Source organism: Heterocephalus glaber, unplaced genomic scaffold (genome assembly GCF_053883595.1).
Source record: "Heterocephalus glaber isolate CG9 unplaced genomic scaffold, H.glaber_assembly_v1.0 deba00000818, whole genome shotgun sequence".
Lineage (NCBI taxonomy): Eukaryota > Metazoa > Chordata > Mammalia > Rodentia > Bathyergidae > Heterocephalus > Heterocephalus glaber.
Window position 1 is genome coordinate 17347330 of NW_028258164.1, and position 18712 is coordinate 17366041.

Sequence of the window (18712 nt, forward strand, 5' to 3'; positions counted from 1 at the left end):
TGCACACCTGTGCTTCATCTGGGAGACTGTGCTTTGATGAGTCTGTCACTTGGCCTTGTAGCGATCTTACTGGGAACTGTGCTGACTTCCTGATGCCCTGCCCCGAGTAGACCTCCCTCTTGGGCTCAGGTGAGGATTCTCTAGGTGGAAGGAACAGTGAGCCCTGTTCCATGCCTGCACTGCATGCAGGGCTATACAGAAAAGAGGCTTTCCTTGTCTCTCTGTCTTTGTACAGTGATGCCATTGAGTGTATTGACTGTAGACACTCAGAACCTTTGCTAGAGCAGCCAGGTAGCAGAGTTCCTTTTGCTCCGCGCCCTACTCGGTATGTTGCTAGACTAAAATGATTACCATTGTAATATGTTTTTCTGTATTTTGTTTTTGAGACAGTTTTACTATGTAGCTCAGGCTGGCCTTGAACTCACTATGTAGCCCAGGCTGTCTCGAACTTTCAGTGATCTTCCTGCCTCAGCTTCCTGAGTGCTGGGATTACAGGTGTGGACTACCCCACCTGGCCAACCATTGTAATACATGTTGATTTTAATTTGCACTTAACAGATTACTGGTACAGATGAGAATTCCTCTTTAGGAATTTACATTCAAACATAGTATAAAACTGGCAGTAATGACAGACAGATGTCAGGTCAGTGTGGTAGTCACTTCTGGGGAGGAGTCCGGTAGGGGTGAGAGGGGTGTATACTAGAGGGAGTATACAGTGGGCTTTATTGAGGTGGTGGGGTTGAGAACAGCCCTGATTCTCTGCAACTTTCTAACCATCTTAAATGCTTGGGTGAGAAAACGTAAGAGTTACTTTGGGCTTGGATGCAACAAGAAAGTTAGATAAGAAAAGTAAATACATCTGAGTAAAGAACAAAAGTACTGGAGTGAAGAGAATTCCTATTTCTTGTTTGAAAACAATGACCCAGAAATTTTAGAGAGTAAAACTGGGAAAACACTGTAGCTCTTAGAGTTTGCATGGTTGATTGCTCTCCAATAACTCGTCTGATGTGTTAGTCAGGGTTCTCCAAAGAAACAACAGTAGGGCATAGCTGCACAGAGAGATTGATAATAAAAGATTGGATCATGCAGTTTTGGAGGCTGAGATGTCCCACAGTCTGCCGTCAGCAAGATGGGAGACCTCGGGAAAACTGCCAGTGCTGTTCAGTCCAGCCCAAGGCCTGAGAACCAGGAGCCCTGAGAACTGAGGCAGGAGAATGTAGATGTCGTAGTGCAAGAAGGTGAATTTGCCCACATTCTGCCTTGTTTGGGGTAATGCTAACCCATACTGGCAGGGTAAGGTTAGATGTTCTTTGCTTACACTACTGATTCAAACACCCTCAGATTTTCACAGAAATGGTTTTCCATCTATGTGGGTATTCCTTAGTCTATCCAAGTTGACACAAAATCTACCATATGCAGTCTGCAATCAATTAATTAGAACTTAGAACTAAACCTTACAAAAGAATGTCTTGTCAGGTGATATCAAAGCAAGTTTTCCCTAAAAGACTAGAATGGTGAACTAAGCTATAGAGTCTTTAGCAGATTATTCCTCACTTGAATTTCCTCTTTATCTTGTCTGTCTTTATCTCTGTGTGTTTTTCTTCTGGGGTTGTCTTCTCTTTATTAACTTAGAGATTCTTCATACTTTTTGGAAATTTATTTTTTGTTGCGTTGAGATACTTCCTCCTAGTCTGTGACATGTGTTCCTTTAAAAAATAGTCTTTAAAAATAATATCAGATTTATAATTTTTTTCTGTGTGCTTCTTATTTTTTATTAAAACATGAAGAAAATTACTTGGAAATCTTTTTCAGGTTTATAGGAAGCTTCCAAGAGTAAAACAAAAACTCCCAAGTGATCTTTTCTCAGACTCACCAGCTGCTTTTTGTTACATTCATGTGTACTTTTCTTTCCTTTTTTTTTTTTGTACGTATGATCGAACTCAGGACCTTGTGCTTGCAAGATAGGTGCGGTGCCACTGAGCTAAATCCTCAGCCCTTTTTTTAATATATGCATATAAAAATTTCCTGCACTACTTGATAGATGGTAGCCTCATGTCACATTTTTTTTAATGCTTCAGTGTGTATTTTTTAAATGTATAGTATTTCTCAAGAATGAAGACTTCTTGACTTTGTTATTTTTCATACCGAGGGAGATTAACAAAACATGTGATTCTGTTTTTAGTCTACAGTGATTGTCCAAGTTTTGTTAGTTGTCCCAGAAATGTCCTTTATAGCACAAAAGGAATTTATTTTGTTCTGGTCAAGATTGAACTCAGGATTATACATTGCATTTTTTCTGCTTTGTTTCATATCGTGAAAAAATTCTTTAGCTTTTGTCTGTCATGACTGGCATTGTTGAATACCACAAGGCATTTATTTTGCAGAGTAACCCCATTTTGGGCTTACTGATGTTCCACATGGCTAGGGTCAGGCTGTGCATTCTGGATTCCGGTCAGGAACACCAAGTAGGTGAGGCTCTGCCCTCCTCAGTGCCTCACTTCATGGGCACCCAGTAGTTGGAAGGTGGTTTCTGCTTTTTGTCCTGGAGAAATTTTTCTCCACCCTGTATTCTGGGTGTGTCCTGTATGTTTCTATGAAAGTTAATTTTCCCTTTATGGTTAGCTATGTAATCTGCCTGAAATTAAGTAAATTGATTGATTGAGGGGTACTAGGGACTGAACCCAGGGCTTTCACACTGAGCTGCTACCCCAGCCCTTTTTTATTTTTTATTTTGAGATGGGGTCTTGTTAAGACATCAAGTTCCCCAGAATGCGCTTAAACTTGTGATCCTTCTGCCTCAGCCTCCCGAGTACTGGAATTATAGGGATAGACCACAACTGGCTTAAATTGATTGATTTTTTAAAAAGCATATGTGTATAGGGCAGGGATTTAGCTCAGTGGTGCTGCCGCCTGCCTCTCAAGTGCAAGGTCCCGAGTTCAATCCCTGGTACCAAAAAAAATGCCTATGTGGGCTACCTGTCGTTCCCTGCGAGGACTGGAGTGGACAAACTACATTCATGGGTGGCAGGATCATTGGGTAGTTTTGAAAAATAATACTCTGAGTTACTGATCTGAAGATGAGACAGAGTATGGCTGCAGGGGATCCATTTTTCTTAGCAAGGCTGTGATCATGCCTCATGATTTTGATGAATGTCGATTTGATATTAGTATAAATGATAGTGTTTGGTATCTTCGTGCTCAGGATCCAGATCATAGACAACAATGGATAGATGCCATTGAACAGCATAAGACTGAATCAGGATAGGGATCTGAATCCAGCTTGCGTCGACATGGCTCAATGGTGTCACTAGTGTCTGGAGCAAGTGGCTATTCTGCAGCATCCACCTCTTCATTAAAGAAAGGCCACAGTTTACGTGAGAAATTGGCTGAAATGGAAACCTTTAGAGACATCCTGTGTAGATAAGTTGATACTCTCCAGAAGTACTTTGATGGCTGTGTTGATGCTGTCTCCAAGAATGAACTTCAAAGGGATAAAGTGGTAGAAGATGATGAAGATGACTTTGCTACAACACGTTCTGATGGCGACTTCTTGCACAATACCAATGGCAATAAAAAAAAGTTATTTCCACATGTAACACCAAAAGCAATCAATGGTATAGACTTTAAAGGGGAAACAATAACCTTCAAGGCAACTACTGCTGGAATCCTTGCTACAGTTTCTCATTATATTGAATTAATGGTAAAACATGAGGACAGCTGGCAAAAGAGACTAGATAAGGAAGTTGAGAAGAGGAGAAGAACAGAAGAACCATACAAAAATGCAATGACAGAACTTAAGAAAAAAATGCCACTTTGGAGGACCAGATTATGAAGAAGGCCCATATAGTCTGATTAATGAAGAAGAGTTCTTTGATGCTGTTGAAGCTGCTTTTGACAGACAAGATAAAATAGAAGAACAGTCACAGAGTGAAAAGGTCAGATTACATTGGCCTACATCGTTGTCCTCTGAAGATGTCTTTTCTTCTGTGGGGACTCATAGATTTGTCCAAAAGGTTGACGGTACAGAACCATATGACTTACTCATTGCAAGATGTAGGTGGAGATGCCAATTGACAGTACAAAAAAAAAAAGCATATGTGAATATAGCATAGTACAATAAACCCAATACTGTCATCCAAATTCAGCAGTTATTAGTTTATGTACACTCTTGTATCTATACCCTGCGACCCTCTCGAATCTTAGACATAATTTCATCTAAAAGTATTTCAGAATATCACACTCTAATGGACTTTCAAATACAATCATAATAGTTGCTTAAAAATTAATCCATTAATGTTACTGTTATGGCATGTTTGTAGATGTTCCCCAAAGCCTCATGGGGTCATAGGTGGGGATTTTCAGAGGTGGCTGAATCTAGAGTGGGTAATGTTGGGATCAAGGGTATGTGTTTACTAAATTAGTCCACTGATTGATTTGGTATAGTTTGGGATAGGATTAAGGGTGCCCCACCCTGGGTGTGAGTGCGATCCACCCTAAAGGTGGGTAGGTCAGAAGAGATATAAGGGATAGAAAGAGAGTTGCTGGTTGCTTGCTGCCATGCTGCTTTCTGCCTTCTGCCTGCCATGAACTATTTCTCTTCTGTGATGCCCCTCTGTCATGTTACCCTGCCTTGGAGCCAGCCAATTATGAACTGAAACCTGTACAAACTATGAGCCCAATAAACATTTCCTCTTTTAACTTCCTGTATTGGATATTTTCTCAGCAGTAAGTATTAACTAAGACAGTTATTAAATGTCTTATTATTGTTCACATTTCCCCAATTGTCTCTCATATCTTTAGATGTGTGTGTATTCACACACATTAAATATATATTATAAGCCAGGCATGGTGGTGAACACCTGTAATGCCAGCACTTGGGAAGCTGAGGCAGGAGGATTGCCATGGGTTTGAGGCCAGCCTGGGCAAAATACTGAGTTCAACGTCAGTCTAGACTACATAGCAAGTCATTGTCTCAAAAAACCAAAAAAATCCATATATATAAACAAATGATACAGTGTGGATACAGATATACTTCTTTATAGTTTGAATTGGATCCAGATAAGGGCCATGTATTGTAATTGATAAGTTTTTGTTTTTTGTTATTTTGGTACCAGGAATCGAACTCAGGACCTTGCGCTTGCAAGGCAGGCATGCTGCCACTGAGCTAAATCCTTGGCCCAACTGCTAAGTCTTTTAAGTGTTCTTTCATCTACAGGTTCTCCCCTTTGTTGGTTATCTTTGCATTAGTACCATGAAATACTTACAGTTAACTCATAAAGAGAAAGGTGTTTTTTGCTCCTGGTTTTGGAGGTTCTACTCCATGAGCAAGTGACCCTGTTGCTTTGGGTCTCTGAGAGGGCAGCCTGGCAGGTGGGAGTGCAGAGGGCATGATGTGGTGAAAGCACTTGCTCATAAGTGGGAGACTGCACACAGTCATGCTCAAGGGCATGCTCCCAGTGACCTATGCAGCTTCCTCTAGACCCCAGCTTCCAAAGGCTCTACACCTCATTGCCACACTGAGGACTAAGCCTTTAGCACATGCACCCTTTGGGGACACTTGTCCAAGCCATAGCACTCCCCTTCTTGGTTTAGTTTCTTGTATTTTTTTTGTGGAAGAAGCAAAGTAGTATGTCTTGTAGAATTTCTGCTTTTGCTGCTTACACCCTCTGAGATGTTTGTAGGGTGTTCCTTTACCCCTTGTATTGATGTATATTAATAGTTAGGTCTGGAGTTTGATATATTTGAGTATGGGAAGGGTAGAGGAATGAAGCCTCTTAGGTGTGTTGTATTCCTCCACTGTGAGTCACACTGTGTCTGGTGAACTTCACGCACTAATGTGCTTTTTTTCTGTTCCCTGTAATGTTTCTGCAAGCCATTTGGTTCTTCTAGGGTAGAAATTAGGAAAAACAAGAGAGGTGATTTCAATTCTTTCCTTTTATTTACTGATTTCCAAAGTCATTAGTCAGCAGTAAGTTTGTTTTTGAAACACTTTAAAAACATAGATGTGAATATTAGTTGTCTTGTTGATCTGTTGTAGCTATTAATGGGCAGACTGACCCAATGTTTGTTCGGTTGAACTTTATTCTTGTTGGCTTTTGAGCTCATTCCATGTGACCTTAGTTGTCTGCGACGTTTTTTTTGCTTTCTGCTGAATGGATCTTGCTGGCCAGGGATTTAGCTCAGTGGTTCTACCGCCTGCCTTGCAAGCACACGGTCCTGAGTTCGATCCCTGGTACCATTAAAAAAAAAAAATGCAGTGGATCTTGCTTTTTGGTTATGGTGTGAGACAGGGCTCTAGTTTTTATTGCTACCTTCAGTACAAATAACAGTCTTTGCAATGTTGTTTGTGAACCTTTTTTCACTGTCTTTGGTGCCATGTTTGCGTATGTCAGGATTCTGTATCATTTGCAATCCCTTGCTTGCTCTCTTCTAAACGTTAAACAGCCTTGTCTGTGTGCTGCATAGTAGAGGAAGGAATTTGGAGGTTTAGGAAGAATGAATCAGATTGTTATTGCATCAGTGAAATTTGGAAGAATATGTTACTGAACCAGCATCTCATTTTTTTTTTTTTTTTTGGTACTGGGGCTCAAACTTGGGACCTTGCGCTTGTGAGGCAGGTGCTGGAACCACTGAGCTAAATCCCCAGCTCCCAGCATCTCAAGTTTTAAAGTTTAAAAAAAATTTTTTTTAAAGATGTGTGTGTATTGTCTCTGTACAGGCAAGAAGAGAGAAACTTAAGGTTTTAACTGAAAATAATTGAATGAAGAGCCCATACTGGGCAGGGTAAAGAAATGGGTAAGATTAGGAGAGCATCAGGAGAGTAGTAGGTCCTCCCCACACCCCCAGAGGAAGGAATGTGGTCCTCCGGAGCCCAGTGAGAGCTGAGGTGTTGGGGGCTCAGACTCCCTTGGTCAGGTGCAGTGAGAAGGGAGAGGAAGAGTTTTCTCCTGCTGGCCAACATTCCCAAGCTGCCTCCCATTGGCTGGATGTGTCCAGAAGCCAGGGACAGCCAATATGAGAGAGCACTAGAGAACATGTCCAGGGCCAGAGCCAGCGGAGACAGGAGGAGGAGGACTGGTGTGGGGAAGACACGAGGCACTGGGCTCCTGTGCAGTGGTCATGGTGTCACATTTCTGATTTTGAAAGGCTGCAGCCAGGTTCCTGATAACCTGGATCAGGTTCCTGATGACCTGGATCAGTTTCCTGAGCAATGTCTTTCAGGGTACTTCTGTTTGAAAGTAAGAATAAACTTGCTCTTAAAGAACTGGTTGTCTCTGCTCTTTGATGAGAAGTATCTGTTCACAAGGTTGTTAACAGAAGTAGTGATCACTGGTGAAACCAGGAGGGAGCTCTTCAGTCCAACCCCGGCAACATTTTATCAGCCCAGGGCTTGCTTTGTCTTCTAGAGCAGTGACCCCTGTTACCAGGGGTTGTGACTGATCACCCCTCTGATGAAACTGCCAGGGCAGGCCAGGCACTAGCACTAGTACCTTGTTGTTCTTGGTAACAGTTGATGAGATTTGGGTAGTTTTCTATATTTAATAAGTTTCTTTCCCTCTATGCACATCTTTTGAGAGGATGTAGCTTGAGGATAACAGGAAGACCGTTATATCTGGTTCTGTGGATGCTGTACATGGTCATTGCATTTGGACCCTGGGGGTAGTACCAAGTTCATTTGCTGGTGCCCCAGCACCCAAGTGCGGTGATGCTGGGCAAATCATGTAACTTCTCAGAGTCTGGGCTTCCACATTTAAAATCTTGGTGATGTAACTGTGTATGTGTGTGAGTGTGGGGGTTATGATATTGATTAAAAAGCTCACCCCTATGCAACACTTAGTACAGTGCCTGGCTTGTTCAGTACACTGAATAGACGTTGACTTGACCTCTCACTTGTGCTTGTTTTAGTCCTTTGGGATTAATCCTGATGTCTCCAATCCTGCTTCTCTTTAGTCATGGCAACAAGTACTTACTTGCTCCCTCTTCTCTACACTCTCCTCATTTTCTAACTGATATAGGTATCATTTTACCTTCCTTCCAAAGATGCTTTTGTGAAAAGAAGTAGGTAGTATTAAAGATTGCTTTCTTAATTCCAAATACCTTTTCTTGTCAGCAAAAGTTACAGATATTTGGTAATGTTTTGTTTGTGTAATTACTACACTTGCTCTTACTACCATCATAATTAGTGTGTCTTGGGAAAATGGTATTACGGTCCATTTTCAGTTGCTTAATTTGATGGAATATAGACTATATCTTCAAAGAGGTGCTTGTATGTTTTGGGTCATCTAGAATCAAATTCTTAAGTAGAGCTGTTATAAATGTTGTTTACCAAACAGCATATTTTCCCCTCCCCTAGAGGACAGGTGTAAGTAACACTGAAGATAGAAAAACTGTGCCTATACTTACTGGTTTAAAAATGTTGGAAGGAACAGTGTATCTCTCAAAGCTGTCCTGCACCAGTCTGTGAAGAATTAGTTTTTTAAAGGGCTGTTAAGTTTTGTCCTTTAGCTGTCTGTTTCAGCTATGTGGCCTTAGGGAAGTTATTTAATGTCTTGTTATTATTTTCATCTATAAAATGAGGTTCTCTTATTGTTATGAAATTTTGTTTTTTCATAAACAAATGAGGGTATAAGACTTATTGCAGGGTTAATATAAAATAGCTAAGAGACTCCTCAATGCATTAAATAACTGATTTTTTTCGATTGTTTGTTTGTTTCTTTCCTGTTTTTTGTGGTACGGGGGATTGAAGGCAGGACCTTGTGCTTAGAAGGCAGGCGCGGTGCCATTGAGCTAAATCCCTGGTTCAAGGGTTGTTTCTAGTTCTAGAAGCTATTATATAGAAATGTACATTTCTGTAACTCCACATATACATTTCTAGAAATCCTAGTATTCTCTTTTTTTGAATAAATAGTTCTAGTGCTGATCTTTCAAAACCTATAGAATTTTTATAACTAGAGACTGTCTCTCTGTCTCTGTCTCTGTCTCTCTCTTCCATCCCCTCTTTCTTTTTCTGAGACAGGATCTTGTGTCATAGTTTAGGCTGGCCTTGAACTCATTATGTAGCCCAGACTGGTCTCAAACTTGAGGCAATCCTCCTGCCTCAGCCTCCCAAGTGCTGGGATTACAGGCATGTACCATTGTGCCCAGTTTAGAGCCTTTATTTTAAAAAGAGTAACATTTCTAGAAAGGATATTGGTGCCGTTAAATCTCCATGAACATTAGCATGTAGAATCATCAGTCCAACTGTATTTTTTCTTTCTGTATGCTGTTCTGTAAAGATACTTGCTTTTAAGAGGTTGGATTCTCCAGAGATGAAGACATAATCCAGTGGTAGCTATCTCCATCCATCAAAAAAACTGAAAATGACTCTGGCTTCTTGATTTGCTAAGGGTTCCTGCTTTAATTGTGGGGAAGGAAGCCTGCGTCCAGTCACCTTGGAATGGAAATATGCCAGAAAACGTTGCAAGTGACCACTGTGACTTGCACGGTATCCAAAGATAATTCCCTTAGTTACTGTGATTTAATTTTTAACCTCATTATAGTTGAAAAATTTTTAATGTTTTTCGTTTTTGACAGTTTGATGAGTGTCACATGATCTCTCTGGTTTTTATCTTGACAAATATGGAAGATCTTTTCCTATTTCATAAGTTTTTAAAGATAGAAATCTTAGCTATTCTAATACAGTTTCTTCTTTTATTTCTTTTAATGGATAAAAGATTCAGATCTGCTACTGAGGTGCACAACTTAAAAAGTTTAGTCAGCCACCTCCTGTATCTTGTCTTTGTTTACCTAAAAAAAATGTTCTCTCTGTATTTAAAAATACTGTTTCATTATTAAAAGGTAAAAGGAAAATATAGCAAATTTCACATGAAAGTCTCCAAGCTCCAGACCCCTTGTTAAACTTGCACGTAACCAGTATTACAGGAACAATACTTTGACCTTTGTTTTTCTTCTCAGTGAACTTGAAGATGACTTACTTGGAGAAGATTTACTATCTGGCAAAAAGGTAAGAAATATAGGTATTTCTAAAACAAAACAGTAACTATTTAATGTTACTTAAAATACAGGAACACATTATGCATGAGATACATGAGTGGAAAGTGGGTATAGATCAACATTTTATAAACTGAATTTAGTTTTGTTTTGTTTTGGTTCCAGTTAAAACTAGAACTTCATCATGTTAAGCATTGAGTTACAGCCCAGCCCTGAATTATTTTTTAAATCACAGAGCTAACACTTTATTAATAAATTCTCTGATAATTATATCTCAAACAGCAAATTCTTTGAAGCAAATATTTTAGTTCCCACTGTGTCCAAAGCATTCTAGCACATACTGAATTTGGGACATGAGTAATACAAAGCTTTCCCTTCCCTTAAAGGATTGTAACATTTATAGGTTAATATTTTTCATACTGGATCTGGAAATTAGTTTTTGGGAGTATTCACAAATTAGCTTAAAGATAAACATGCTCAAATGTAACAAGCATTCAGGTAAATAAGATTAAAAGTTCTCATGTAGGTATTTCTAAACCTTTTTGATTAAGTAAAAACTTAGAAGCAATTATCTTTAGTATGTGTATATTTATATATAATACTCTGAGTCTATTTCAAGCATAAATACGTAACAAGTGGAAATTTGAAGCAAGAGATGAAAGTGAAATTTATTCATTAGCAACTTAACACTTGCTGTCCTCTTGTCATGTCAGTGTAGTTCCTGGGCCGAGGATTTAGCTCAGTGGTTTTGCTGCCTGCTGTGCAAGCACAAGGACCCGAGTTCGATCCCCAGTACCCCCCCCATATATATATATAGTTCTTTATCCTTAGTTTTAAAAAATATTAAAATTATGATCTCTTTGAGCAGTTATCCTAAAGTTTGTTACACTTTTAGGTTAAGATTCATTAGTAATATTAGTGGTATAAGTCTGTATTTCAAATACTGTGGTAGATTCGCATCTTTGATCTAGATTAGCACATCTGATTGGATGGCCCCTTTAATCTCTTTGTAATATTGTTAAGATCTTATATTAGAAGTGCCAGTTGTGCAGTTTTCTTGTAACTGACTATGTTGCTTTTTAGCATTTTCTCTAATATGTGAATTTGACTTAGACTTCCTTTCAAGCCAATTTTTCTGTATTCTGCTTACTGATGATTAGCTTACCTGTGACTTGGCCATGGACTGTGCCACCTTCTTCCATTTCAACAAATGAAGGCTGAGGGTACAAGTGAATCATACCCAAAGGATAGCTGTTTAAAAAATTTACATGTTCACTGATTTTTGGTTCAGTGTTTGTTGTTGTTGTTGTTGTTGTTGTTTTTTAAAGTAGGAAGATATTTATTGATAGGAAAGCTCCTGAGGGGCAGCAGGGGTCCTGAGTGGGTAGTTCTGTTCACTGTTTTTTTTTTTTGATAAATACTTAGAAGTTAAACTAAAGAGCTAGACCTGTAGCTCAGTGTTAGAGACTTAGCTAGAATGTGCCAGGCCCTGGGTTCTGTCTCCACCACTTCCCAGAAAGAAAAAGTTTACACTGTAATGCCAGTGATAAAGTTGTCTCTTGGGACTAATATATACTCATACAATTGGTTATTTTTGACTATCAAAATAGCCAAAATATATATTCTTATATATCTGTATATATCGACTTATTTTTGTAAGGTGTAAATTAAGTAGAAAATTAAGTCAATTTTTCAATCTTCATTTTTTAGTATATTTGCTGCCGAAGCGAGCATATCAGTCTTAATTTTTTTTTTTTTTTTTTTGATACCGGGGATCGAACTCGTGCCCTTGTGCTTGTGAGGCAAGCGGAGGAACCATTGAGCTAAATCCCTGGCCCATCAGTCTTCATTTTTTAAAAAATAAATGTATTTTAGATACTGTTAAATGTAGTCATATCTGAAAGATACTATTCTTTTTTGCATATGGGAAGGAAAAATTGTTTGGAAGTCTCTGCCCAAGGATCTTGTACCCTTTTTTGTGTGTGTTAGAATTAAAATAAAACTGATCATTGGGCCGGGGATTTAGCTCAGTGGTTTCGCTGCCTGCTGCGCAAGCGCAAGGACCCGAGTTCAATCCCCGGTACCAAAAAAAAAACCAAAAACAAAACCGAAAAAACTGATCATTACACTTAAGCACTTCCATACTTCCTCGCGTGCAGCATCTGAAATTAGTCCAAAGAGGGTAGCCAATATATATATATATTTTTTTTTTTGGTATTGGGGATCGAATTTAGGACCTTGCACTTGCAAGGCAGGCGTGGCGCCACTGAGCTACATCCCTGGCCCAAGGGTAGCCAGTATTATATGGGATTCTTTTTTTTTTTTGGTACTGGGGATCAGACTTGGATCCTTGTGCTTGCACAGCAGGCAGCGAAACCACTGAGCTAAATCCCCAGCCCGGGATTCTTGATTATCCGCAGTGACATCAAACTGAAAACAATGTCTGGATGGCAAATGTTTTAATAACATAATGGTTTGAAACAGTCCATTCAACATAATTTTGTGCCTTTGTAATATCTTTTTATGAAAGTGACATGCATTAATTAGATTTTTTATTTTAATTAGAATCAGTCAGATTTGTCAGATGAAGAGCTAAATGATGACCTTTTACAGAGTGATAATGAAGATGAAGAAAATTTCAGGTACTCTTTAATTCATTAAAAATGTTCTTTAATAGAAACTGTAAGTTATAACAAAATAATTAATGGATTGTAATTGAATAATGTGCTATTATACCTTTAACATATGATTACATTCTAGACAGGTTATTGTGTATTCTGATGTAGAATCTGTATGCACTGGAATGGAAATAGATCTGTTGCTTAAAATCAGTATAGTCCTTGGATTTGATGACCTTTGAATTCATTCAGTGCAGGTCGTAAAACCTCAGTACTGTTTTACACTATTCTTTTAAAAATTACTTTTTTAGATGAAGGGCAGTGACCTTAGACACTTACTGTAGGTTGATGTTGGTACCTTTGTTTTTATTTAGACAATTTTTATTAATACATGTCTGTATACTAAATTACCATTTTGGAGAGAGATACTTAGTATAATACTCTGGAAGATGGAATTAATTTTTCCATTTTATGAGGAAATATTAGCAAAATATAAATATGCTTCTTGGTTATAAATGTAATTGATAAGTACATGTCATATGGTCGTGAGTCATAAATTTGTAACAGGTTATGCAAAAAAGTAAGTTATGGGTTTTATACAGTTTTAAATTATTTTGCCAGTTACATACATTCCCCTATCCTAGTCTTTGACACCATGATTTGATATTTTAAATAAGTTTGGCCTTGAAGTATATCTTTTTAGCCAGTGTTTTGAAGTCTGTGTGGTATATTCAAGTTTTTGTTAAGATTCAGTACTTAATGTGTGTGAACATAGACTTATTTGCACAATCTGTCATTTGAAATGTTATCTTGCATCTATTTGGTATTCAGCTGTTAGGATTTAATAGGTGGAATATGATTTTTTGAAGTTCTAAAATCCTGTTATTTTACTTGGAAATCACCAGTTATATTTTAGAGAAATTTGTGACTAGTATGCACTTTAATTATTTGAACAGGCAAATGTATTTTTATACATGTTTTTATTTTCTTATAAACAGTCAAAATTTGTGTTATATAGATTAGAAAAGAAACCAAATATTCTTAAAATTCCAATTAGGATTTTCTGCTTATAAAGCAATACTCTTGTGTTTAGCATATATTCCTAGCAACAGAGTCCATCCATTCATGCTGTGGATTAGAATGAAATACAAAATGCTTGGTTTCAGTCTTAGATTTCTGCCATTCAGACCTGCTGCCTTACCGGGTTGACAAATCTTTGGTCAGATAACTTTAAGCCGAGAAGTGAACTGGAGGCCTGTCCTCATCATGAGTCTGGGGCACCAGCTCACTTAGTATATTGTGCTGTTATCTGCATTACCTGCTTTTGGCACTGGTTCAGTGTTGCACTTTGAGCCTTGTATTTACTCCTTGTTGGAGTAAAAGTGCACATATCAATGACTGGAATAACTTCACCAGTCATACTTTGTTACAACACATATACAGTAGTACAGCATATAGTGATTTGGTGTTGAGCTTCATGTTCAGTGGGTGTGTCTCTGTATTTTTGTCTTCTCCAGTTCTCAGGATGTCACAATCAGTCTCAATACCACATCTGGTATGGTTACATCATTTGAACTTTCTGACAACACTAATGACCAATCTGGAGAGCAGGAATCCGAGTATGAACAAGGAGAGGATGAGCTAACTTACCACAAATCTGATGGTCCGGAATTATATACTCAGGAGTACCCAGAGGAAGGACAGTATGAAGGCCATGATACAGAGTTGACAGAAGACCAAATAGAGTATGGGGAAGAGCCGGAGGAGGAACAGCTATACAGTGATGAAGTGTTGGACATCGAAATCAATGAACCTTTAGATGAATTTACAGTGAGTCTTTTCTTCTTTGTATGGCCAAAGATAACATGGCTTCTTGTGCACTCGTTTCTAGACTGATTTGAAATCTATTTCCCTCCCTTGGGAAGAAGGAAAATTAGACCTTACTATCAGTATCTGCCAGTTTCTTTATCTGAGCTATGACAAAGTTTATGTTGACAGCTTGTTTGGCAAGAGGTAATGCTCCTTTGTCATTCTGGAAGGCTGCAAAGAATGGTGACCTTGAGGATTGCACCCTAAGGAAGAAAACAGCTTTGTGTGGTGGAGATACACTGTCAATTGTTAGAAGTACTTAATGCAGGGCTTTTATCCAGGCTTTAGACAAGATCTGATAAAGTCCTTCTAAGGTGAAAAGATTATTGACCTGCTAAAGACATCTTTAAGGTGCTAATATTCCACAGTGATTGATGTTCTGTTCATTCATCCTTTTTGTAACTGAGAACTGTCTAAACCTGAATAAAGAGATTAGAGGTTAGTTTAGGAAATGTCACACATAATTTGTTATCTGTAATTGGGAAGCAAAGATTTGCTGATTTTTTTGTTTCAGAAAGATGGTTTTGGTAGGTACTTTTTTTTTCCCCCTTTCTAAAAAGTTGAACCATAAGGACAGAACAAGTGCTCGTATAAGATTGTTCATCTGTGGTAATGATGCATCATCAAAAGAGATGTTTTTCGAAGTAAGCACTTAGTGGCTTTCCTGCAGGAACGCTTGATCTCAGCCGTTATGGAGAGCATTAGGGCTTTCAGAGCAACAGGGTCTGGTGAGGCAGAGTAGAAACAGAACTGTTTCATAGCCAAAGAGGCTTCTGATGCAGGAATAGCTGTGTATCTCTTTATGGCTTCATTCAGAGTGTGCGTCCATTCAGGCAAAACATTCAAGAATTGCTGCATTTTGATCATGTATGTATATATGTGCGTATATATGTGTGTATATGTATATATACACAAAACACATATATACATATATATATATACAAAACATATGTACATATATATACATGAAATCTTAAAAAGGATTATGTGGAACCTTAAGATATTTAATTCTAGTCATGATTGTGCTTAGGTGTCTCAGTAGTTAAATATTTGATTCTTTCTGAATACTTGATCCTCAGTTGATAGGGTAATGAAAAGATGTGGTAATTGGTTAAGTAGAGTCCTATAAAAGCCTTGTGGAACTTGTTATCTCCAGAGCCCAATAATGACATATTTGGTAATAAATTCTTCACTAGGTGGACAGGTGCCTTTTTGATGTGTTTGCATACTTTATTAAAGTGGTACATTATATGTAAAATGATTTTTAAAGATTAAATCAAGATCTTTGAAAACTATGCCTAGATATTTCCTAGAGTATCATTTCTCCTATGCATCGGTGAAATAACATAAGTTAATCATCTTTGAGTAAATTCAGGGTTGTGGCATATCTTTACTGATGCCCAAGCACTAGGCACACAAATATTTCTAAGCCATAAGAAACCTGAATCCTGGCTCTTTCCCTTGAAGTTTGGCTGTAGTGGCTGTAGTGGACAGACTCCAGTGTGGGGAATCATGGTAGAGAGTGTATATTGCCACATGGGAGCACCTCTCATGTCGTATTCTTGCAGTGTTGTGGAGAATTTCTAGTCAGTCTGGAGTTCCTTCAGCTGTATTCTGTCACACATGTGGTTACATAGTGGAATAAAACACATCATAATCATTGAGCACCTGGTGCTCTAAGATCTAGATATTGAAAGAAATAAAATGGAGTAATTAAAAAATACTCAGGAGTCTGCCACATTAAAAAGAATTCTTTTTTTAGAATTAGAAAAAAAATCCAAAGTAAAAATTTTCATAGAAATTCTGAAAGTGCCCTGATTGATTTTTCACAAAGTTGTTTGTAAACTTGACAGGTGAGGAAAACCAGTAGAGTGTTGCTCTGTGAATACTGTCAGTTCACCTTAGCATTCCTAGGCTTGCAGCCATGGGCACCCTTTCCTTTCTTTCATAGTTATCCCAGTGGGAGATCAGAAACGACCACTTTGGAGAGAGGAGACAGACAGAATTAAATGGAGTACTGCACTCCTGTTTGGCAGTGACCCCTCACTGACTTCTTAGGCTGCCACTCACACACATTATTTATTCATTCATCATTGGACTAAAGAATACATGAGTAGATTATGTCCCAATGTACTCCAGCAGTATGCATTTTATTAAATGGCTTATTTGACTGGTTCCTTGCCCTAGTTAGGATTTATTAACCTGAACTTAAAAGTCAGAATTAAACTGAAATATGCCCACATGGGTGTGTTCTCTCTTTGGGAGGGTTTGCTTGTAGAATCTTGTGGAGGACTTACATGCATAACTCGCCCTGAAACATAAAAACCACGGAATTTGCAATGGGAAGGGGCATGGTCACCTGTGAGGAATAGCAGTCAAACCCTGGAAGAGCTGGCAGCACTGCTGTGGCCTGCTTTCCTGTCACATTCCAAAGTAACAAAATCCTTAAATCTGAGTTTGGCAGGTGCTACTCTTGACAGTAAACTGCGATTTTATTTTAAAATTTATCCTCTTAGTAGTAAGGTCTGTGTATTGCTTAGTCTATAAAATACTAGAAAATTCTGTTAGTGACATATTTTTAGGTGCAGTCACTGTATGTAGGCCTGTAAAATTAACATAGATTGAGAGTTCATAAAACACTGTTTTATAAAAACATGTTCAGATTGACTTTATGTGAAGGGTAGCAGATTGCTGTTTCCTGGTGAGAGCCCAGTGCTGTAGACTGTCCCCCAGTGCATATTTGCTGAAGTTTTGATTAGCATCTCTGGCTGCCTTTGAAATCTTACTGTTCTGCTGCTGCTAGTGAATCAAGGGTTGTGGAATTGGTTTTTTTTCATGGGATGATAACAGTTCTTCACAGTGGCAGGCAGTATGTTCTCATCATCTAGAGGCGGAGCAGTTATGGAAGCAGAGGTGGTTTGCCCAGTTGCTTCCATTGGTGCACAGGTAGACTGTCATACAACATGTGGTAGACTGTTAGCTCTGTAGGTTGCGCACTCTTCTGGGTTTGTAACCGCTCATTTTTGCCACGTGGTTGTGAACACTGGGAAGCCTGCCTGCACTGAGTTTGATCACATCTTCTCGTTGTTCACTGGAGCAGCAGTGAGAAAGCAGGAGCATCCCTCCTTTCTTTGGCAGACTGAAAATCTCCAGCCACCTCTCCTGCTTACTTCCATGAGCACAGAAGGGATGCCTGCCTGCTGGTATGACCCTTAAGTTTCTCGAGAACCTGTCACTTAACGGAGGGGCCTGATATACAACCTGTGATTTGTAAGAAGGACCTATATTGAATTGAATTGTCCACAGTTGTGTTGTTTCTGTTGCCTTAAAACTGGTGAGCACTGGGCGTGACTTCCCCCCCCCCCCCCCGTTGCCAAGCTCCTCTGAGAATGAACACGCTTTCTTCAGATTGCTTTTCCTGGGGTTGATTTGAAGGAGAGCTACTTTTTGCAGGATGTCGGGTCTGAAGCAGAGCCCAGGCACTGAGGCGCTAACCTTAGCATGTTGTGCTTAGTTCCCATTCATGTATAGAGGAGTTGCTTAGTGCTTTGCCCTCAGTCTAATAGTTTCCATAGTAAAACTTACTAAAACTATGAGCCATAAAGTTGAAAAGTGCTTGAAGAACAAACACCAAAAGCTGTATGAGAAAAACCTGTTTTCTCTTTAATGGTCGTTAGGATGAAGAATACTTGCAGGCTTATGGTGGGCAACAAGGGCTGCAAGAGCAGGAAGACTGTGTTGCTGAAGATGGATTAGATGAGATTACTGGTTCCTATGTTGCTCCTGAGACCGAAGAGGTATTTGTTCAACTTTTAAAAAGAGTAAAAAAAAGTTTACTGGTTTTCCCCCCAGCTTTAAAATTAGCATTTTTTTTTTTAGCATTAGTGAAAAGTTGAGACATCTCTTTGAATGATGAGTGTCATAAAAAACTTCAACTTCCTAGACTCTTATAGAGAAGTGAGTTCGGTTGTGCTGGTTTCCAGGTAGTGTGTACCTTTCCAGTGTTAGTGTCTTAAATGGTTTTGGGGGTTATCTAAAAAATGTGATGTGTATGTTAGTGCTTTTAATTAGTTAATATTTTTGATTTTTATTTCATACCCTGCTACATTGCTGAATTCAGTTACCAGCCCTAAATGTATCCCCCCCCCCCCAACACGGATCAAACTCAGGACCTTGCCCTTGTAAGGTACCACTGAGCTAAATCCCGGCCCAGTATTTGTTAATTTGGACTGTTA

At 38.8% G+C, this 18712-nt stretch overlaps 1 protein-coding gene and 1 pseudogene across 8 annotated transcripts in view; both read left to right on the forward strand.

Moving 5' to 3' along the window:
- The window catches only part of Rbm33 (RNA binding motif protein 33), a 112221-nt gene that overhangs the window by 14766 nt on the left and 78743 nt on the right, over positions 1–18712 (forward strand). For 5 of the 8 annotated variants that reach the window (XM_004860335.3, XM_021240919.2, XM_087207833.1 and 2 more), the window contains exons 3-6: positions 9955–10003; positions 12556–12632; positions 14126–14438; positions 18155–18274. In XM_004860335.3, the coding sequence (XP_004860392.1) occupies positions 9955–10003; positions 12556–12632; positions 14126–14438; positions 18155–18274 (559 nt within the window). The remainder of the gene's footprint in view (positions 1–9954; positions 10004–12555; positions 12633–14125; positions 14439–18154; positions 18275–18712) is intronic. The other 3 variants (XM_087207832.1, XM_021240918.2, XM_021240920.2) reach the window with 1 other exon arrangement.
- On the forward strand, positions 2–9948 carry LOC147828982 (ceramide transfer protein pseudogene; annotated as a pseudogene).